At 23.1% G+C, this 24,469-nt stretch overlaps 1 protein-coding gene and 1 long non-coding RNA gene across 2 annotated transcripts; both read left to right on the top strand.

Moving 5' to 3' along the window:
* Nucleotides 1–6,581: 6,581 nt before the first annotated feature.
* On the top strand, nucleotides 6,582–7,146 carry LOC135146508 (uncharacterized). Its single transcript, XR_010283850.1, has 3 exons — nucleotides 6,582–6,707; nucleotides 6,856–6,933; nucleotides 7,040–7,146. It is a non-coding gene; the product is annotated as an uncharacterized LOC135146508 (long non-coding RNA).
* A 5,847-nt stretch (nucleotides 7,147–12,993) lies between these two features.
* On the top strand, nucleotides 12,994–23,316 carry LOC135146504 (uncharacterized; the record flags this gene model as incomplete). Its single annotated transcript, XM_064078637.1, has 8 exons — nucleotides 12,994–13,111; nucleotides 13,177–13,314; nucleotides 15,918–16,034; nucleotides 16,121–16,185; nucleotides 18,396–18,499; nucleotides 18,849–18,955; nucleotides 21,044–21,144; nucleotides 23,202–23,316. Coding segments are annotated over exons 1-8 (862 nt in total), but the record flags the coding sequence as incomplete, so codon positions are not given.
* Nucleotides 23,317–24,469: the final 1,153 nt, after the last annotated feature.

Here is a 24,469-nt window from a genome sequence, read left to right as displayed (position 1 = left end):
ATATTTTACTTAAAAATGAGAAAATAATAACTAAACAGTTATTTATTATTTAAAAATGGTATTTTCTTAACTAAAGTATAAATAGCAAGTTCCGTTTCTTATCACCTTTTATTTTTACTTCTAATGGTTTTTTGTTAAATTCAATTCAATTATTTACTGTATATTATAATGTCTAAAAAATTTTCTTTTAAAAATTACCTTTTGGACTATTATAGCTTAAATTTAAACTTGGTGTGTATTCCTTAAAGTTAGATTTAGGAAATCATAACCTTACTTTATATCTTATACTCGCCTTGATGGATCTCCATAGCGCATAATTGTCCATTTTAAAGTTTATATTTTTAAATTTGTAATAATAATACTTTGTTTAAGAAAAAAATTGGAACAATAATAATTACTTATTATTTAATGATGTTTTTATTATAGTTTTTATATGTGGTAGACATCGCAAGAATAAAAAATTCATGCGTCACTATTCATTGAATGAAAGTATATTAATAATTAATAAAAAAAATTAAAGAAGAGTAAAGAAAAGTGTTTCGAAATAGTGTATACCTTTTAAAACCACAATTACAACTTTCAGAAATAACTTGACCTACGTAATTAACATAACTATACAAATTAGATTGAAACGATAAAAAAAAATTAGCGTACGCGTTAAACAGTCTGCGTCTTGTAAAACTTCATAAATTTGGTTTCTGCTACAGTTAGAAAATCTTAAAATTTCTTCATCAGAGTAAGAAGAATTCATTAAATATGCTTTATTAGGTTCCAGACATTCTTCTGTTTCATCGTGCTAATATAGTAAAGCTTAACTAACTATTATTCTTTAAATTAAACTTGCCATTACCATAGCACCAAAACTATGGCCTAGTTCATGGGCAGCTATTTTAAGTTGGTCTGCAAAAGTTAAAACTTCCTTATCTAAGCAAGAGGTCAATATTCCTGTGTTAAAACTTCTGTTCCCATAATTACTTCGTCGTTTAGAGCAAATTCCTAATTCTATTTATATATAAAGTAAAAGATTATAAGTAAAAATATTAGGAATAATAACACAAACTATCAGTTTTTGACGCAATGTATGCTCCCCTAGCACTCCTCCTAAGTCTCGATGGGTAAACAAGTAGGCAAGGCAATACTGATCAAAATTTCTAGTAGAGAAGCTGCTCAAAATCTAGAAATAATATTGTATTACTATTTTAGTTAGGGTGTTGGTGTAGAATTACCTCATCAAAATCTGTACTGGAACTGCTAACAGGGTTTAAAGGCCCTGGAGTGGTCCAAATTTCATAGCCTTAACGTGAGTATTAATTAATAGACTTCCATAATATTGCATAATAGGAAACTTACTATCCACTTCAATGTTTATTTTTTTTTTAGAGTCGTTATAAAGATTATTCAAGTCGAAAATATGGTTCACACCTCTTATTATTTTATCCATTCCGGCTATTGTTCCTTTGTATTTTGTTTAATAACATAAAATAGTAGGCAAAGGAATAATTGAGTTGACATCCAACAAACTTAACTTTCTATACTGTGGTTATTTGCTGCAAAGTACGTGTGGTCGGCCACTAAGTACACTCTACAAGTATATTGGAAAGCGGGAGTAAATGATGAATTTTCTATCGGTTTTTCAATTTCCTTCTCTTCAACCTGTGACGTAAATATAGAATACTCCTTAAATTACTTTTTCTTTAAAGCTATATATTTAATAACTACTCTTAATAATAAAATTTTTAGTGTGCCGTTATCACAAAATCCGTTAAGAGAATTCTATTTTTAGAATTTCTTAGAATTTTCATTTTTTATTCTTATTAACATTGTAATTTCAAGAAGTTAACTTAGTATAGACGTCTTTAAGGTTAACTTTAGTTCATTATAGAACTATGCACTTAAGACTTTTATATTATGAATATTTCAAGTACTGAACTTACTGTGTAATACTGATGTTTAATTGTGAATTTTTCATTACCCAAAAATAGTGAAATACAACATTATGTAAGGACGAGTTTAAAAATGAGTTTGTAATATAATTTTAAAAAAATCCTGGAATGTCAAAGTGACCTCGTATTTACTACTGTGGTGTCCGCTTTCTTTACTGGGCACATGTTCACGAGTTTTTAAATTGGGAAAGAAAAGTGTCTCATTCTCCGTGTTAATAAAGGCCTATAACACAAGTAATTATATAAATTTCTACTATAGTTGTTGTTTAAAAAACTTGTAATATTTATATATTGACCTCTACTTGGTCATTGATTAAATGACCGTACATAAAAGAGTTTGGCATTCCTTTTGAGTTTAATGAGTTTAGATTAAAGCTTATAAAAAATATTAAAATTCTAAGTACCTTCTATACACCCAGAATAAGTGAGAATTCTGTGTTTATAAAGTCTATAGTGGTCGCTGGTATCTGTATAGTATGCCATAGCGTTTGGAATTTGAGTAGCTTTTACGTTGAGAACTTTAGAACTAGTTTTTAAAGGTTACGATATAGCATAGGCATAAAATTTAATTATGAAAAATTAAAGATATTTTACGCGTTCGTGAAGTTAATATCTACTTTAACACATTGTTCCTGTTTCGAGTACTGAAAACTCAAACCTAGATTACAGATTATATCCATTAAGTTTTATTAAAGATGTAGCTAGTAAAATTGAAACCAATGTTGAAAGATATGATCCACAAATGGAAAATTATATGAACTGCAAACATAATAAGCTCTACTTCAAATTTTATAATAGTTAATAACTTACTAAGCTTATATTGGGATAAAGCCTTAAGTTTTAACTATTTATAGTACTGAAGGCTAGGTACCTGTCACTAACATTTAGTAATGATTTAATATATGCGGCAATATAATAATATTATTTATTCATAAGAGTAATTCTTAACTTTCTCTTGGGTATGAAAGTAAATAAAGTAAATGCCCTGTGATTAGCAACTATTGTTGTCGGATTGGCGTAGAAAAAAACTTAACAGATTGCATAATATATAAAAAAATGGCTCATTGTTGTTAAGTGGAAGCATGTTATTACATTTGTAATAATTTAAAAAATTCGTATAATTTATTAGCTTATGATTTAAAACGGGAAATTTATGTATTTTTTTCACAATTTAGAAATTCCATAATTTTACAATAAAATTTTCAATTAACGTTATAATTATAAATTCTTAATCTAAAGATAACTATTTTTTCCTCTTAGTAATCTAAATTTTGTTAGAATTTTTATTTTTGTAAGCTTAAAATTTAAACTTTGTATATAAATTAGCCCAAGTGATTTTATGTAACATTTATGACGGTTTTTGGTTAACTAAACTATGTTTCTTAAAAGTAACCACAATATAATAATGGGTAATGATGACGGAATATATTATTAAATCATTTTAACTTTTAAGGATTAAATTTAATTAATAATTTATACAGGATGTAAGATTTTTGCAGAGATAAAACGAATTTAAACTTTAAAATACGAACTCTTAACCCTAATTCTGGTCAAAAATTTTTTAAATTTTTATGGAGCTTTAAATTATTGTGTAATATTTACTAAAACTCCTTATTACATAAGTTAATAATTTAGATGTAATAAAAAAATAATATAGTTAAATACATGTTTATCAATTGTACATGATTTGTTAGCTTTAAATTCTTTTTTTAATTCATGTTGTTACTTAACTAATTAAATATGTTTATAAAAATAATTTGATCTAGAAATCAGGTTTGCGAGTTTGCCTTTCAATAGAACTGATTATAAATAAGATACTTTTGGTCAGAACATTATATATCACTTGTGTATATAAAAGTTTTTTGTATCCAACTTCTTTTATATAGTTATTTATTAAAAGAACAAATTGCTATTAGCTTAGGCATACAAAATAAAGGTTATTATCTTTTTTTGTGACCTTTTTTATAATAAAATGTGTATTTTCAAATTATTTTGCTAGTTTTCGATTCTTTGGAAAGAGTAATTAATATGATAATTAATTTAATACTTGGTATTAGTTAATTTGTAAAGAGAGACATGTGGATATGCGTTTGTAAACTTTAGTTCTACTTAATAATATATTAGTTTTTAAAACCACAACTTTTCGTTAACTGGAAAAAATAGAGATGTAGCTAATGTGAATTAACTGCAAGTACAAATTTTTTTTATGGGATGCCTAATACCTACAAATGTTTGACAATATAGACTTAACTGGTTTTCATAATGACAAAACACACTGATTGCTATTTAGATAAGAATGATCCAAAGTATAGAATATCCTCCTAAAAATTATTAATTTGGACTTGTCTTTCATTTATTATTATTTTTTTGTAATAAAAAATAAGGTAGAAAGTCTCAGTAACAGATTACAACAACTTGGGTAACGTTCAAATACTAATATCATTAGAAGGTTAACGTTCAAAAGACAGTTTAGTTTATGGCTGATAAAGGTAGAAAGTTGAACATCTATTTTTATCAAAGGGTATTGTATTATTTATTCAATCTTTTCAAAGTAGTTAGTATTAGGAAAAAATTTATGAAACATATTTTTTAAATCCGCTAAACAAAGAGTAGGTAAAACTGGAGCAGCGGGGATATTTATGAAAACCCCGTTAAAATGTTAATATAAGATTTAAAAAAAAAACACTTATATTTTAAAGAAGGATCGCTTCATGTTAAATATTTATACAATAAAAATTTTTGCGTCATGAGAATCTATGTAAGGATTTTACAAAACTTAGTGTTTTAATGGGATACTCACAAGTGAATTAATTAGGAATTAATTTTTCTTTAACTGATAACTTTTGAGTTTTCAGCTTTTAATCAATGCATTTTTATTTATTTTATCTACATATGGTTTCTCATAATAGCTGGTTGGCCTTTATATAAACTAACGAGAAACTTTGAAAACATTAAGTTCGTTAAATAGATTGAATTTGTGATACTATAGCGTTTTTTCTAAGTTTTTTTACCTTTCTAACTTCAAGAAATGTATTAGATGGGTGTCAAAGGTCTGCCTCCATAGTACTTGAAAAAATGTAATCAGTATATTATGTGAAAAACTGAAATGGAAAACAAATTACCAATTTCCTAAGTCACTTTCATTTAGTAGCCCCTGTATTCCTTTTTCCTTGTAAAATAAGGCTAAAGGAAAAGTAAACGACACGACCTATATGGTAACGGTTCTTCCCATAAATAAATTATTCTGGTAAAAACTAATAAAATTATACCAAAAAAGCAATACAGTACCTTTTTTTTTTTTAATTTTTTTTTCAACAACACATTTTTTTTTGTTTATAAAAACTGAGATGAAACGTAAAAGATTTCACATAATTACCTAATGATAAGATTATAATTTATAAAAAAATTAGTTCTACGGCTTGTTAGTATAGGTTTTTCGATCTCTCAACTTTGGTTTTATAGCAGTTCTTTATAACAGTATAGTTATTAAAATTATCCGTCTTTCCGTTCATCCTTTTTTGTCTTTTACATCATGGAACCTCAGTTTACATCTATTTTTTAAAGGATTTAATGTTTATTTAACAATGAATAGGTTGGGTTTATTAAATTTTTAACCATAATATGCACTACTTGTCCTAAAAACTTAGCTTTTATTTTTTCAACAAATGTATGCAAGCATAATGTAGTTTTTATGGACTAAACTGGGCTTACGCTAGTTTCAAGTCAGCATTCAGTAGTCCATATTTTTTCAAAGGTTTCTTTTAGTCGTAAAACCATTAACTAATATATTATCTTCGTGATAAAAAAATAAACAATAAAACCAAACTCATATGCGCTACGAAATAGGATAATATATAAAGACAACGACAATTCGGAATTTATATTTATGGTCAAACGTGATAAAAAAGCTCCCAGTATGCTAAACTTTGCTTTTCATTTTGAATGTTTGCCGGTTATACCCTCTGTGAAAAACTAGATTACAATATTTTTTTATGTCGAGCAACAAATTTTAAAAAATTGGTTTTTGCCAATTTATATATTTAACTCGGAAAACTTATTTATTAATTAATTATCTAAATATAATATTTTACAATTATGATAAGTGTAGGAGTATTTCAAATATTAGTTTCATTGGTTGCTGTGGAAGTACTACGAAACGAATAACAGTTATTTTCAACCTGAAGTAATAACCAGAAGAACTTCCTTCTTTATCTTCTATTACGTTGTTTTCGCCTGACAGGCATTATTTTCAATACTTATATTGCGCTTCTATAAAAACGGGGTTTTTAGGATAAGTGTTGACTTAAAACTTACTATGGTTTCCTTTTTGTCTTACAAAATTTGTTATTTTTTTTTTTGTTTCATATTATTTGCCCTTGAACTAAATTTATGTTTCTTTAAAGTCTATTACCTTGAATTCCGTGGAGGCAATTTTACTTCTTGACAACGATGGCTTGCGAATTGTCGCAAAATATTATAACAATAACCTAAAAAATTACCAAGAACAGCTCCAATTTGAAAAAAAAATACATAAAACAGCTAATCACTCATCTTGTATAGCATTAACTTTTAAAAAATATAATACAGCAATAGTTTAGTGATACTATTTAATACAGCCGAAATATTTTCAATTGATGGCTATACTATAGTACATCAAAGCAACGTTGATCTCATCTTTTACGTTGTTGGTTTAGAATCTGAAAATGAATTACTTTTGAAAAATGTTCTTATGACCTTTTATGATGCCGTTTCCCTGATTCTTAGGTTCTGATTATAATAACGTTTTAGATTTAAAATATTTTTCTTTTAATTATAGTCAGTATAGAATCTTAAACCTAAATTTATTAATAAATGTTTCACCTTTTTTTGTTTATGCTCATATAACAATATATAATATATATTGGTAAAATAGACAAGAGGTTGAAAAAAAGAATGTGATGGAGCGTTTAAGTTCCATTTATTTAATTGTCGATGAACTTGTGGATAATGGGTATTAAAGATTTTGTTAAATTATATAAAAATTTTAGAGGTAAAGAGGAATAAATAAATTTAGTTATATTTTATTAGTACGTTCAATATTATTTCTATATTATAAGAATTATTATGGGGTGCGATAGCGGACTACTCGCCTCCAATTGTGATATTGGAGGCATTACTTCAAGTCTTAGTGAAGATCTTTCTACTGCCGAACAAAAATTAGCGCAAGCCTTCCAAGCAGCTCGAAATCAATTTGTTTCTTCTTTTTTAAAATAAAATAATTCTAAATTTTTTTGGATTCGATAAATCTTACTGATAAAAATTCAATTAACTCGTTTATAATGTATAAATATCTACTTTACATTAAAAATTAATTTTTCAAAAAGTTTCGGTATAAAATTTTTCAAGTTAAAAACTTTACTAGATTTAAAAGAACGCAAGAATAAGTTCATTTTAATTGTGGAATTGAGGGTCATTTATTACTTATTAAACAAAAAAAACTATATAAAATTCTTGCAAGTTTGTTAAAAGTGGATTAGGAATGATAAAAATTAATTCTAGTAATTATATATAGATTTACGGTTTAGTGATTGTTCGGAGTAAAAACAAAGATTACGAATTTTAATAATATTGTAAAGTTTAACTTTGTTAGGATTAGATATATAATATACAAAAAGTGCTTAAAGTCAAACTTGACTAGAATTATTGCAAAGTTTTATATTAAGTGAATTAGCTATTACAATAATTAGATTTTTAGCAAATATATACTACGGTTTGTTGGGTGGCTGGCGTTAAAATAATATTCTAGTCGAAGCCAATTTTAATAATACTAAGCATATCCTTGTAATTAATTAATATTATCATCTCAAAACTAGAAAGTTAAATGTGTATTTTTTAAAGGCTATAGTGAGGAAACAGCAAAGCTATAAGTAGTTTATTCAGTCTTATAGAAAGATTTATGTAATAAAGTTTTTTCGTTTTTTTTTTAGTTGAATTGTTCAATCATTCTTGAGTATTACATAAATTTAAGTTTTTTTTTTTTCCAGTACTTAAAATTAGCATCCCCGGAAGAATCGGCTATGATACTGCTTCTTTGTCACCCATTTTTTTTTTTCAATCTTTAAATTCTTAATGGTCGAGTTTAGTGTTAACTAAATATTTATTAAGAGTAGTAGTTGCTTATGCAATTATTTAATCCAGTAACGCTTTTAGAAAACCTCCAAAACTCTCGAATTCTTCATTCTTTGGATAATGTAGGAAATTAATGTTTATGTTTTAAGAAAAAGGATCTTTATTTACCATAAATTTCTTATATTTTTATGTCTGATATGTTTATAAATAGTGTCTAGATTATTTCTTTATCGTTGCTTATAACTTAACTGTGGCTAGTTCCCATGCTATATTGTCTAAAAATTAAAAATTTATTCTAACAAAGATTGTAGTCATTATAATACGTATTATTATTGTATTATTTAAGTTGAGAGTTGGGAGAAATATAGCACATACCTGATGGTTTTTTTTAAAATTTGTATACAACAATTAGCTTATGGAGCTTATTGAGAAACATACTTATCATTTATATAAATGTTTACTTTCATATTTTAAGCCGATGAGTTTACACTAAAGAATTCCTTCATAAAATCGATTTTCCACTCTTTTTCTGCAAGCGGGCGGAAAGGTTTGATGAAGAATACTTATTAGTAAAGATTTCCTTTGTCCTGTTGTGATAAACTTTCGTTAACTGCATCCCTAAAATGACTATTTTTACTAAAAAATTTTGTTCAAAAAGTTACATTGTAAAAGATTTGTAAATAGCATTGTCCGCCTTTTATAAATTAAATTTTAATAGCCCTACACTTTAGTTATAAATTAGGTAATAATTTTTATCAGATAATGTACAAACTTTTGAAAGGCGTTTAACTTAAATTTAAGTTCTAATTCAGTATTTCAGCGAATTTAACAAAAGTTATAAGCTCAAGATTTTTATTTTTTCATAATCTTTTGTTAATATTTATTACAATTAACCAAAATCTTTTAAATAATTTCTTTTCTACAATATTTTCTAAAGGCTATAAACTTCTGTTTTAACGATTTATTTAGCAGAGAAGTTCGAATTTATTTACGGTTTTTTTTGTAGCCTAAAAGCATATTGAAACTTATAGTTGCAAAAAAAAAAATAAACTTAAAATAATGAGAATAACACAGAAACATAATTAGCTATATTTCGTTTTAACATACTACAGATAACTTTATTTTAATAAATTTGTCGATAAATAAATTATTGGTAAATTCCTCTCGTATGCTAAATACATAATAAAAAACTATTATTAATTAGTGTTTACTATTGCCCTTTTCTGTGATTACTGTTTTAATAATAAAATATTAATTCAAGTTACAAAGAGTCGAGTAATTGTTTAAAGATTTCTTCATGGAAACTAATAAAAAGTTGTGAATGTTGCTTTCCAGGATAGTTGCAGTGAGGCTCGCTAAGCCAGTATAAACCTTCAAGTTTTTAGAAAGAATGTTTTAAAATCGTGTTTTTCCGCATTTTACACACTGGTATTGCGACGCACAAGATCGATAATTGACATTATTAGTAGAAATATCGGGAAATAAAAATTTATGAAATACGATTGATAAAAAACTTTCTTGACTTCCTTTAGACACACCTAAAGTTATAAATCTTGAACTGTAGACTTGAGAAATTTCACTGGATGGGTAATAAAAAATTGGTTAATATTAATGTTAAGTTTTTTAAAAACTCAAGAGAAACGAAAAAATATTTAATGTTTTTAAATTTAGAAATAGTATTATCGTTTCTAGGTAACTTCTTTAATGCAAAGAACAAAGGAGTTTTGTTTTGAACATACTTTTTCATTCAGTAAAAGTTCTGATTTTCTAGTTCTCTTATAACTTCGTCTAAGTTAACCTTTTTTTTTTTAAAAAAAAAAAAATTAATAAACGGCTTTGGGTTCTTTTCTGAAAAGAAGGCGATAATTGCAATACTCAAACTACTTTGAATCTTAATAAAAAAATTTATACGTCTGTAGTCTTGCTGACTTAGCGTTATTTATATTATTACTTTTCATACTATTGTTGTAATTATTAAGTTGGTAGTCTTTACTATTATTAGTATTTGTAAACATTTTATTACTATAATTATGGCTATCTTTAATAAAAATTTACAATACTTTTAAAATTTTTAAAACCACCTCCATTATTCCGTAATCCTTTTAATATTTGAAAAGTAGAATATGGTTTAGAACCGGTAGTAACTGTGTTTATCCTTCAGTTCAATAATTTTCGTCTTTTAACAAATAATATATAATCTTTTTTTTCCTTTTCAAAAATTTATACTCGCGTTTCAAAAGACTTTCAGTCTCTTTTTATAATTCTTTATTTGCGGTCAATAAGGCGGCGATAACTTTTTGTTTTCCGCTGTTAGTAGACGTGGATTTCATGGGGCTAGAAGAGAAGAAAAAAAAATAATTAGATCGTAATAAAAATCAATATATTATAATTAATAGTAAAGTAATAATAACAATATTGTATTAACATCCATTAATGTAAAAAAATTACTGTTATTTATATGTAAACTGGCATAATTGGTCCCCTATTAAGTATACTACCTTAAAAAAAAGAAGGCACAACACACACTTATAAGTTATATAAAGCCAATAATTTTTTGTATATTATTGAATAGACATAATAGATAATTTATATAATAAGGATTGTATTACTTATGTCTTTGGTAAATAAAGTTATATTTTAACTCACAGATTATACCGGAAATAATAAAATTGATTTGAATGTTTTTTGCATATTCATTAATAACTGTAAATTGGTTTATTTGCACAGCGAATAGTTTAAAACTATTAGTCCAAGTTTTCATCTTTCTTAAAAAGTAGCTTAAAATTTTATTCAACAATATTTATTATCTGTTGCTATAGAATGGTAAACAAAAGTTTAAAAATTACTATTTTTTTTTATATAGTAATAAAAATAAACCTACAATTTAATAAAGTAATTATGAAGTCTACACTTATGGTTACTGACTGTTAAAGTTATTAATAAGTGAAAGTTGACTCACTAAACTATTATAATTTTTAAACCAGAGTCATCTAACAAGTAATTTTAAATACAAAAATTTAAAAAAAATTGTAACTCACAAAACAATTAATAACCCTCCTACATTGTTTTTAACAAACACTTAACAAATCGCTAATAAATATATAAACTATAGCGCCTATGCCTATGATACAGAAGTAGAATGGAGTAGAAACAGGTTTAATGAATTGGTCTACATCAGTATCCGTATAACAAAAGTGGAGTAGAAGGTGCGGTATACAGCGCATTTATATATACGCTAATTATTTTAATGCATTAAAATTCACGGCTGGTTTTTGTAACAGCCGTCATTGGTTATAAGTATCATGAGAAGAGGTAAAATTTCTTCAAGGCGTGCCGACATGCTGTAACTATAGTGGATTTTGCGAGATTAATGTTTTCGTGAACTATTTGTTATAGATAAACAAAACATATATTAGAGATTTATCGTAAATGCATTAAACTGTAAAAATTTATTTGATAATTTTTAAGCTATGTGAAGAGCACAACCCACACAGTTAAAACAAAAGCAAGGAGAAGAAAAAAAGTGTGTACATGCCACGTATTTCATAACACCAATTAGTAATGTGCCCTCGAGTTATATACACTAAAAAATCTAAGAAACACTGTATATCTTTTCATTAAAAACTGCCTTATTATTGAGTGGAGTCAACCGTTGAGCCAAACGATAATTTCCATGAAACAATTCCAACTTAAGAATTGACTAAGTGGTGTATTTATTACAAAAGCTTTACAAGCTCAAACTGTAATGCATACCTAAATTAAAATTTATAATACTTTCTAATAAATGTTTATGAGAATTTCCGGTAAAAAAATATTTATATCTTTTTTAAATCTAACTGTTAGCTAAAGCAAAACTCCTACATTAGCGGTGCAACTAGCGAAGATGTTTAACTCTGCCCAATGACTTATGGTGAAAGATAAACCTTTATGAAACAAAAAAATCTTTTAAGTGGTGCTTAAGTTTAAGTTTTATTATATAAAGCATAATATCGCTTTGTTCCACAATTTCATCTATAGTATATCTCAACAAATATTCTTGGATTATAAAGGAAGGGATACATTTCTTCCAAAAAAATAATCACTTCCGTTTTATATTACGCTGTTCAGATAAATAAACTGAAAGTTCACAGTTAAAAATGAATACTTAATAAAAAAAAAAGTTAGAAGTGAGTCGTTTATTAATTAAATGAGTATTTTTTGTGTATGAAAAACATTGTAAAAGAGATATAATTTAATTTTTTAAAATAGGCGACCATGAGAAAGCATTATGTAAAAACGGCGTTTAGTGAATATTTCTATTTCTATTTAAATATAAGTATTTGCACTAATAAGAATTTCAACGCGATACCCTCATATACTTATTAATAATACATTTGTGTAGGGCTTTCCTCAGGAGGTTACCATAATTATAAAAATAATGAACCAAGTATTAAGATATCAACGAGAATTCATGAAAAAAAAATAATAATACAGTTTTTAAATTTCAAAAAAAAAAAAAGATTACAGTTTGGATAAGACAGCTATCTTTATAGCGCTTACAAAAGATGATAAATATCATTTTATGTATATTTTAACAAAATATGTTCTATTAAAACTATTTTTTTAAAGTTACATGCTCGTTCATAAAAGGTTAACTGAAAAGTATTCCAGCTTTTATTATAAATTTTTTTCAGTTATTTTTTATAAAAAATAAATTAATTAACTTTTTAGTATATACAATTTTATTTTACCCCTAAAATAAACCTTTGAGTCCCCCATGTTTACTTATTTGGTCGGTGTTTATACCCCCAATCATATAAAGTTTATTTACACATAATAGGAAACGCGTTTGACACTTGAATTTTTCTAAAGCAAGCTCTTCACTGCTCTGTTTTACTTTTAACTCTTCTTTAAATAACATATTTTACTTATAATCATGTTACTGTTTTGCTTAAATAAATAAAGAATGGGTTCAAGTATATCTTATTCTATATATGAAGAAAGCTATCCGGAAGTGGATTCAAGCGATTGTGAATTTTTTGATGCTGTGGATTCACCCGCGAATCGCAGTGTTGATGAAGGTTTTATAGTTTCTGTTTAAGGAGTAAATAAACTCTTTAAAATTTTTTATATTTATCATAATTAGAAAGTTTTTGCTATGAAAGTTCAGCTTCTCTCCTGGATGCTTCTAATCTCGTCAAGGAGATGAGTTCACATCCTTGGATCGTTAAGGATTATAAATTTTTAAACAAAAAAGAAAAAGTACAGCTGTTAAATAAAGGAAGTTAGTATGTTTTTTTTATTTTTTATAATTTTTATTATAAAAGTATTAATAAATAATAATAAATTTTTCGTTAATCTTCTGAATTTTTACTTAGTTTATATAATTATTTTAATTTGATTAATCTCTTAAAAAAAAGTAGTTACTGGTATTATTTCTATTAAAATTACTTTAACTTTATTTTTTCATACGCTAATAAAAATTTTTATATAGATTTATTTGAGAGAATGCGTCTTTTTAAGTATAAAAAAAAAGTTGTTAATTTGTAATTAATAAAAAAAATAATTGAAGATAAACAAACTTTTTAAGCAATGAATAATTAATTGTAAAGAAAGTCTAATTTTTTTTAGGGATATTTTTTATGATTAACTTCTAATATTTCAAATTGTTAATTATTTTAGTTTAAAAAAAAGTTGAGCTTTTATTAATAATTTTACTAAAAAATAATTTTATACGAAAATTTTTTATTACGATTTAAAAATAAAAGTTATTAATAAAAAATATTTATAAGTTTATTAAAAAAATTTGTTTAAGTGTTTTTGAAATTATAATTTTAAAGTTTTATTATAATGTATAAGAAGTTATAATTTTGTTAATTTTTACTTTTTACAACGATTCTTAGTATAAAAAATAATTATAAAAAAATTTGTAAAATTTAAAATTTAAAAAGATTAATTATTTAAAAAAAAATTATTTTTAATATTTTTATTTATTTAGTAGTTTTTAACTAAAACTTTGAAATTTTTAAATAGATTTTTGGTCTACAAATTAAATAATGGAATTTAAATTTTTTGATTTACAATTTGAAAAATTAGAATTAAATTTTAATTTAGTTTTTGTTATTCACTTTTTAATTGATTTCATTATAAAATAAAATTTAAGATTTTCTTTATGAGTAAAATATTTGAATTATTAATTAAAGTTTATAATTTTTTTATTTAAATTAGAAAATATTTTTATAAATTTTAGCAAACTCAAAAAAATATCCTAAATTTTTATTTTAAATATTATAGTTTTATATTAAACTTTTTTCATTTGAATAAAAGTTTTAATTATTTTTTATGATTTTAAAATTTTTAGTAATTTTTTTTAATATAATTCAATAAATTCAAATTTTTCTTTAGATAATTTAAAATATTTATTATTGATTTAAAAAATTTATAAACTTTTTTTTTATGGTACAAAAATGATTTAAAAAAGTTAACAAAAAATAATAAAAGATTTAAAAAGAAAAAAAATATAAAATTTTCTGGTGCAAATCAAATTTATAATCAATTTTAAAAAATATATATAATCGAATTTCATAATTGAATTATTCTTTTTATAATTTATTAGAAAAGTTTTATTAATAATATAAAAAAGACTTATAAGAGTATATATATAATCTAACTATTTTCTAGTTATAATTTATCTTAACAAAAATTCTTCAGTTTTACTTTTTTATAAAAAACAAAGTTTTAATTTATTTTTGATTTAAGAACTTTTCTTTTTAGTTTTATAGTCGTTTGCTTTTATAAGTAATAAATATAAATTTTTATTAGAAAAAAATATTTTATTATTTCAATTTTATTATTAATTAATAAATTTTAAATAAAATTTCTGCTTTTTTATTTTTTTAATTTTAACTAAATTTTATTAATTTTTTTAATTTTTTTTTAATTGTATAATTTTATAATATAATTTTTCTTTTTTAACTAGACTTTTATCTTTTGCGTTGATTTTAAATTTTTATTGTTTATATTTATTTTAATTCTCAAAATTTCAATCTCCATTCTAAAAAAAGAATAAACTTTTTACTTTTAATATTTTAAGTAAAAGTAATTTTAACAGAATAAATCTTTTTTTCATTTACAGAAAAATAAATTTTGAATAATTTTTTTCCGAGATTTTTGTTTTATTATTTAAAAAATAATTTCAACTAAATTTTTTTATTAAGTTTTTTTTTTCTTTTTGAGAAATATTAATATTAATAATACATATTTAAACAAATTAAGTTTTGTTTTTTTAATTTGTAGGGAAATTAAAATAATATTTTTACTTTCTGAAAACGTTAATTTCTTAATATTAAAATTTATATTAGTTTAGACAGAAATAACAAATTATTATTTGTATTTAAAAGAAAATTAATATAATATTATATAAAAAATTTAAATTATAGCTAAAGAAAATTTTAAGGTAAATTTCTAAAAATTTATGTAAAGAAAATAAATCAAACTTTTTTTTTAACTATTATAATTTATATGAAATTTATTATAACAAAACTTTTTTGTACAGAATTTATTTTTAAAAACAATTTAAAGTTTTACTTTTTCAAAATTTTTTTTACTATAAATTTTTTTAAATTTTATTTTCTTTTTAAATTTATTTAATACTTTTTTATGCATTTTGTTATGTTTTACTTTTTTCCTAACAAATTTATAATAATCCATATTTTTTTATTTTCTTTTCGAATTTATTTCACTTTTGCAAATTCATTTCTTTTCAAAATTTATTTTTTTTAATTTTTTTTGCGAATTTTTTTTGAAAACTTTTGTTTCATTTTTTATCTGAATATTTTATTTTTTAAAATTTGTTATATCTGTTTTATTCGTCTTTTCATTGGTCAGGCACTTTACTTTCCTTCTGCTGCCACGGCGGAGCGGGTTTATCAGAAGCCGAAAAAAACATCGTTGATTCTTTTATTAATATGAGTTACGCTTTTCAAGACGAAGTAAAGGAAAATGGTGGAGTGAATTTTACTTTTTACTGTTATTATGATTACTATAATTATTATTATAAATATTATGAACTTTTTAAAATTATATTAAAGGAGTCCCTTTTCTTGATATTAATGATGAACTCGACTTGAAAAAGTATACCGTTTTTATTATGAAGGTGTTTATATTATTATTATTTATATTAGTAATATTTTTATTTTTATTATTAGAAACGTTTGCTAAGTACTTATTAATTGGTTTATTTTTTAAACTGAGTTGCTATAGGAGATTTTTTTTTAAATTTGACTCTTATTGGCTTTAATTTTGTAACTATTTTTAATTGGTTTAAATATTCAAATTAATATTTTTGCTCTAATGACTGGTACTTTAAAATTTTTTGCAGCCAATCAAAATTTTCATAAACTTTAAATATTAACTTAATTGATTCCTTTTCGTTACTAAACTATTTATACTATTTTTTGCGTGCTTTACAAAAAAATATCTTTTTACCAAAAAAAATAAGTAAAACAATTTTTTCCTATATCAGTATTTCTCCCTGATAATTTTATACAATAAAAGTTTGTTCATTTTTGCTTTCCTTTAATGTGAAAAAAAAGTCTAAAAAAAAAGTAAAACAGATTTAACAGACTTTTTTTTTTACATCAGTATTTCTCGCTTATAACTCTTTTCAGTAATAATATCCCAATTTTTATACTTCTTTTAAGTCAAAATAAGTCTTCCCAGCAATAAAATAAGTAAAACAAGCTTTTTTTATCTTTGGTATCGCTCGCTAAGTAACTCTACAATAAAGTTGACTTAGTTTTGCTCTCCTTTTTTTAATCAACAAAAAGTATTTACAGCAATATAATATAGTAAGAAAAACTCTTTTCAACTTCAGTATCCCCGCTGGTTGACTTATACAATAAAGTTTGCTGAGTTTTGCACTCAATAAAAAAATAAGTTTTTCAGCAATGACCTTAAGTTTCTCAATCTTTTTTCATCTTTAGAAACGTTCGCTGGTTTTCTTTTTTAATAAAAAAAAAGATTTTCCTACGAAAAAAATTTAATAAACAGACTTGTTTTTTAACATCAGCATCGCTCGCTGTTAGCTCTTTACAGCAACTTTTTGGCTTTATTAAAAGTTTTTATTAAAACTACTTTTCTCCTGTTAAGTTTAATAAAAACTAAATTTTCTTAAAAAATTTCTTCGCCATTTTATACAAAATCCAGTAACGTACTTTTTTTAAGTATATACTTCACCAAAGTTTTGTTTTCTTGTAAAATTTAATAGTTTTTTAAACATTGACAAGCAGTACAATTTTTATGAGGCGTGTTATCTTTATAAAATCTGTTTTGCTTAAAAAATTTAACCAAAATAGTAGTATTTTAAAGAGAAACGAATAAATTTTTTTTATCTTAAAAAAGCGTGTAATCCATTCAATATTTTTACAACCGTAAACTTTCTTTCAACACTATTTCAGAAATATAACGTTATAGTTTCGTAAAAATTCAAAGGAAAAATTTATGTTAAGAAGAGTGAATACTTTTAAAACTTTAAGTTGTCAGTGAGCACAATTATTTTCTCTTATTAAAATTTTTTAGTCGCGCTCTTAAAAAAAATTAGAAATGGTCAGTGTGAATTTTGCTTTCCTTTAAAATTGTTTATAATAAAACTTTAAAGTACCAAATATTTTTGTAACTTGTATTTCGGCAGATTCTAGGTTTTATTAAAAATAATTATAATATTCTAAATGGACGATTATTATAAATAATTCTTATTATAGTTTTTTGTTTCTTTTTTAAATTTTCTTAATACAACGTTAAAAAAATTTACTATAAAGCGTTTTTAATTTTTGTAAATAAAAAGAAAGAATTAGTATATGGAGTTTTATAATAATTGTACACAAGCTTTAACTCAAAAAATTTATAAACACCGCTATTTAACTTTTAAAAATTTTTATAGTTTGAAAAATATTATTTTATAAATATTTAAACATAATAATTTATTTATAATTTAAATAAAACAATAATGAGGGTAGTTTTTCTCTAGATATAAATATCTATAAAGAAAAGTTATCAATGACATTAATTATATTTATATATATTTTTTTTTATTGTTTATTGTTTTCATTAATTATTTTAATTTTTTATTTGAAAAACGATTCACTATTTTATAATAAAACTTTTTATTAATAATAATTAATACAATTTTGTTATTATTCATTAATAAAATATAACACTATTTTTTATAATTTATTATTTTTATTCATTAACCGTATTCATAATTTTTTTTAGTAATTATGTTTAGTTATAAATTTTTATTCTTTTTTTTTTAATACAACATTAATAAAATCTTAACTATAAAGTAATTCGTTTTTTACTATAAAGGTCGCTTACCTTATTCCAGACGTCACTTTAGAAACAATAACTCCAGAGTTAATAAGTAGCGATGAGTACATATTAAAATGTGTTCCGGGCCCTCCTATACTTTGGTATAATTTTTTTCCAGTAATAATAATAACAATAACAACAATAATAAATAGTATTAAATAAATTTACTTGCCAACTTTAAAAACCCGTAGGCTTTTTTATATAATTCCAAAGCGTAAATCTTGTGGTAATTAATGACTTATCTACCAATCAATTAACTTTGTTTAATTTGTTACTTTCGTTCCACCAATCAACTTAATTCATCATACTGAAACATCACGTGGAACCCATATGTTAGTATTACCTCAACTCTTCTTTATGTATTGGTTAATATTTTATCTCTTTTATATGATTGGTGAGATTTCAATTATTTTTAGCGTTTTTTTTACTTTTTTTTTAATATTAAAAAAGTTCCGGATCTCCTGATAAGACGACCTTCCGGATATCCAAAACGGTCATTCCTTACATCTATAACGTCACGGTCCAATTAAAAGTCTCAGAAATTACAAGCCAAAAGGGTAGCCTTTCGTCAATATCTGATGAATACTTTAAGGCTACTTGTATAGCTATTGGATAATTTTTTCTTTGTGTAAAACTATTGATTGTAAGGATTATGCTGTAATCCACTATCAAATTGGTAAATTTTGTTTCTATTAATTAAAAGCAAAGTTTTTAATTGGTAATAATGGACCAGTTAATTTAAATTAAAATACTTAACACTACTTGCAGAGAAGATTTAGAATGACCACATATCGTTGGTTAAAATTTTTTACCGAAAGACTAATGAATGCTAGTTTATATTAAACTAAAATCACAATGTAAAGTGACGAAATGCAGACCAGTCGTTGCTTATTGGTTAAAATATTTCCAAAATGGACCAAATAGTGTTGTTTCAAGAATTTTACTAACGCAGGCCTTTTAATAGACTAATATACTTCCAAAAAGAATCAATAAGTGTTAGTTTAAATAAGGACCATACTTATGCAGTTTCTTTAATTGGTTAATGTTTTTATCAAATGAGTTAATAAGAGCTGGTTTTAATAAGAATTTTACCTAGGCCCCCGTTTTTTATTGGTTAATATACTTACAAACTGGACCAATTATTGCGTTATTTAAAGTTGTTACTTTTTACTGTTCTTTCCGATAACTTTTCTATTCCATTTTACTTATAGCTACTTTTCTTATGGTTTTTAATATAATTTTTATTAATTTATATATTTGTTTATAAATGATTATTCATTATATAAACTGCTTTTAAAGAATTAGTGAATGTTGCGCGTGTAGCGTAATACAAATAGTAATTGGTTAAAATAACAATTTTTTTTAAAAAACAGAAGTTATCATTTTTTTTAAATAAAAAAAATTAAAACTTATTAAGAAAAAAATGAGCCAATGAGAGCTAATTTGGTTGAAACTAACTTCTTAATTATCCAATCATTAACCTTTTAGTTTTCTTTAATTATTTTATAAATTTTTTTACGCCACCAGAATTTTTATTACAAATAAATAAATTTTCTAATAAAGAAAATAGTACCATAAAATTATAATCTAAAAATAGAAAACATAATTTAAAGTTTTCCGATTTCTTTAATCGTTTTAAAATAATTTTACTAGCACCAATAAAAATGTGTAAACAAAAAAAAATTATAATAGAAATATTTATGAACAAAAAGTAAACTCCTTAAGTATTAAAATTTTTTATAGAATTTTAATATTATTTTGATTTTCAATTGTTAAATTTTATAAATTTTTAATCTTTTATATAATTTTTACTAACAAACATAAAATAAAATAACCAAAATATCTTATAATAAATTAAGTAACCAAAAATCTATTACTAAATAGATTTTTATCCAAAAAATGAAAATGGGAAATCTTAGATTTCAAATTCTTCATTTTTTCTAATATTTTTAAATTAAGTTTACTAACACAAAAAAGAACATAAAAAACTGAATGAATTATAGTAAAAATATTAATGAACAAGAAATAAAATTTATAAATAATGATTTTCATATGAAATTTTATTAAAAAATTAATAAAAATCTTATTTTTAAAATTTATAGAATTTTCAATCTTTATAGATTTAATTTACTAACACCAATGAAAATATATAAACAAAAGAAATATAATAAAAATATTTACGAACAAGAAAAGAATTTCGTAACAAAAATGGATTAAAAATAATAAAAAAAAGAAAAATGGAAATCTTGGTTTAAACGTCTTTAAATAAATTTACTAACACATTAAAATATATAAACTAAATAAATTGTAATAAAAATTTTAAGGACAAAAAAATTATTTTTACAAATACTAATTTTTTTTTCCAGGTTTTAATTAAAAAATTGGAAATCTTAATTTTTAATTTTATTTTTTTTTAATAAAGTTTACTTCAACTATATATATAAACCGAAGAAAAGTATAAATTTCGTTACAAACAAAATTAAATTTATATAAAATTTTAATTAAAAGATTGTAAATCTTAATTTCCCAATTTTTTTTAAATTATTTTTACAAATCAATATATACAAACTTTTCAACTTTTTTTACTAAAATTTAATTTTTTTTTCAAATATTATTATAATAAATTATTTTATTATACTTTTTAGATTTAGCGCGCCTCTCTTCTCTCGACGGCGCCAAAATTGACCGAGCGCTGATCATGGAACGAACCAAAAGAAATATAAGTAAATTCGATTCAACGGCGAAAGTTATTATTATTACTATTATTATTATTATAATTTCCGTTATAATTATTATTATTTTTACTATTATTTATATTATTTTAATATAATATTTATTATAATTTTTATTATTATTGTAAATATACTTTTTAATAATACTATTTATAATAATTTTTATTACTTTTACATTTATTATTGTATAATGTAGTATTATTATTAGTATTATTATTAGTTTTACTCCTATTATTTTATAATAAATATGTTTCTTAAAATTTTTATTGTAATTATTATTATTACTTTCACATTATTATTTAAAATAATAATATTATTAGTATTACTTTTATTATTATTATTTTTTTTTATAACTATTACTTTTATTCTTTCATAATTATTGTGGTTATTATTTTTATTATCTCTATTTCTTTATTATTTGCATATATATTACAATTATTTTTAATTTTTTATTACTACTACTATTCTAAGAGTAATTATATATATTATTATTACTTGTTAGGCAGAGCATACACGTTAATTGTCTTAATATTATTAGGACATAAAAGCCAATCATAACTTTAAAAGTTTTTAGTAGCTTTAAAGCCTCCCAAATATTTTCTAGAAAATTTTTAGCCAATTAACTTATTGTTAATTATTAAAATTACGTTTGAAAAAAGAATTATTGGCCACTAGAATTGGTTATTAATTTTTTATTGGCTACAGTTAATATGCATTTTCGCCAGGAAAGTTTAGACTAAGGCTACACTTAGCAGTACTAAAAAATCTTAATAATGAATCAATTTTTTATATTTGGAAATAATCACAAATTTGCTTGGAAGTTCATGAACTTATAAAATTTATATTCACGGCAAAAAATACTATAATGAGAACTGATCTGGTATAGTGTATAAAATTTACTATTAAGTTATTTTTTCGAGGAACTATTGAAAAAGTTATACTAAAAATATTTTCTAAACATGATAATTCATTAACGACAATTATTAATATACAAAACATTAATAAAATATTAGTACATATAACTTCCGGTGAAAGTTATACTAAAAGAAAATAAGTAAATAGTTTAAAAGCGGTTAATTGGTAAATATTTATTTCTTTGCAATTTGATTGGCTCACTTTGTAGAATTTATATACCTCGTTAGAAGTTTTACTTAGCAATATTTTTATTTTCCTTCTAAGCAAAAGGCTGAAGTTATATTAAAAGAGTCGTTCCTAGCTTATAGGCTAAAAGCAAAAGTTATATTATAAATATTTATTTATTTTAGTTATAAGCAGAAAGCAGTAGTTTTATTAAAGAGTCTTTCTTTATGTATGGACAAAAAGTAAAAGTTAATTCAAAAAATATTTATTTGTTTTACTTATAAGCAAAAAGCAGATGTTATACTGAAGACTCATTTTAGTTATTTATAGGCCAAAATTAAAAGTTAGAATTAAAAATATGTATTTATTAACTTCTAAGCAAAAATCAGAAGTTATATTAGAGTCATTATTTATAGACAAAAAGTAAAATTAATACGAAAAGCAGTAGTTATAGTAAAAAGTCATTCTTTCTTTATTTATAGGCAAATAGTAAGAGTTATTAAAAAATATTTACCAACTTAAAAGCAAAAAGTAGAAGTTATTAAACTTATATATAATTTTTATTAAGTATAAGGGCGTCTCTTAATATGTTTGTAGGCATAAAGTAGAAGTTTTTCACCTAGAATTATTTTTCTATTTTTTAGTCCAAAATTAGGAGTTATACTAAAAAATATATATTTTTTTTATTAATTGGCAAAAAGTAAAAGTTGTACTTACATAATTTATACATAAAAATAATTTATTTCTTTACAAAGTGAAAATTATAGTCAGACTAAAAGTATTTTTTTATATCCATAAAGAGCAGTAGAAGTTACAAGTAACAAAAAAATATTTTATTAGCCAAAAGTAAAAGTTAAAATTATACTAAAAGTATTATTTATAGCTAAAAAGAGCGTTTCTTAAAGTAGAAGTTAAAAATTAAAAAAATATTTATTTATTTTTTTTATAAAGAAGTTAAAGTTATACTAAAAAATATTTTATTTCTTTACAGGCTAAAAGCCTTTTAAGCTATAGAAAAGTAAAAGGAGGGCTTTTTGTTACAAATATCACAGTCATTCTAAATACTCTCGTGCCAGCGTTCATCTCCCCATTTGTAGATCGCTTAGGCAAGTTTTTTTTTTATACTTTTTTTTTTTTTTTTTTTAATAAAATGTGTTTACTATTTGGTTAAACGTTTGTAATTATGCTTAATATTTTTTAAAAGTGATAAAAACTTCTATATTTGCACGAGTGGGAGGAGTAAAAGTGGTTCACAAAAAGTTTGCTGTAGTAATAAATAATGATAATAATAGTAATAACAGCAATAGTAACCTTAACCTAACCTTTTTATTATTTCGAAGTTTCATATACAATTGTTATTTATATTTAAAAAAATTAATCTGCAAAGTATATGTTAAGGTGATTAAATTAGAAGGTCTACACAACTTACAGTACTACAAGTCTAGTAAATTAGTTTGTTTTTTTCTAAAATCAAAGAAAAAGCATTTATTAAAAAATATATATAGAGTAATAAAAATATATAATAATAATCCTCAGATAAATAAGGGTTATAGGTCAACAATATTAATAGAATAACAAAAGTGGATGATAATAAGAAGTAAAATATATCAAAAGTTACAATAAAATAATTACGATAATTATAAAAAGCAAAAGAGTAAACAAGCACTGTAGGAATTGAAAAAATGAAAGTTTGCTTTACTATAATAATAATCCATGACAATATTTAATTAAGTTTAAGTATTAAATTAATAACCACTTTTTAATATAGTTTTTTACTGCTAATAAAATTTTTACTAGATATATTAGTAGTAGCAATTAATATTTACTTTAATTATTATAAAACTGCAGTTGGAAACTCATTCTGGGCCTTTTCTAGTGGTAAAAAAAAAAGAGCGCATACACAACGCTTAAAACATTTCTGCCCTCATAAAAAACTTCACATATTTTAATAAAGCAAAGAGATGAATGTATTTAGCGGCAAAAAAGGTATAAGTAATTAGAAACTTTATATATTTTGTGAAGGCTTGAGTTGCGGGAGCTCTTTTAATAAATAATTTACTGTGCAGACTTAATACTTTAAGCAAAATATTTATAAAAGCTTTTTTTACTCTATATGTACGATACTTTAATGTAGAATTTTTTGCTTTTGAAAAAGTTAAACAATCATTTCATAATAAATGCTAAAATATCTTGCGAGTAACGAAGAGAGTTATTAGAGATGGGTAGAACATACAAACTTGAACTATTATCAGTAAGTTG

The sequence above is a fragment of the Zophobas morio genome, unplaced genomic scaffold (genome assembly GCF_036711695.1).
Source record: "Zophobas morio isolate AGI-343-1 ecotype UQ-CSIRO unplaced genomic scaffold, CSIRO_AGI_Zmor_V1 ptg000238l, whole genome shotgun sequence".
In the NCBI taxonomy this organism is placed as follows: domain Eukaryota; kingdom Metazoa; phylum Arthropoda; class Insecta; order Coleoptera; family Tenebrionidae; genus Zophobas; species Zophobas morio.
Note: the sequence above shows the minus strand (reverse complement) of the source record. Positions and strands in the feature narration are given on the sequence as shown.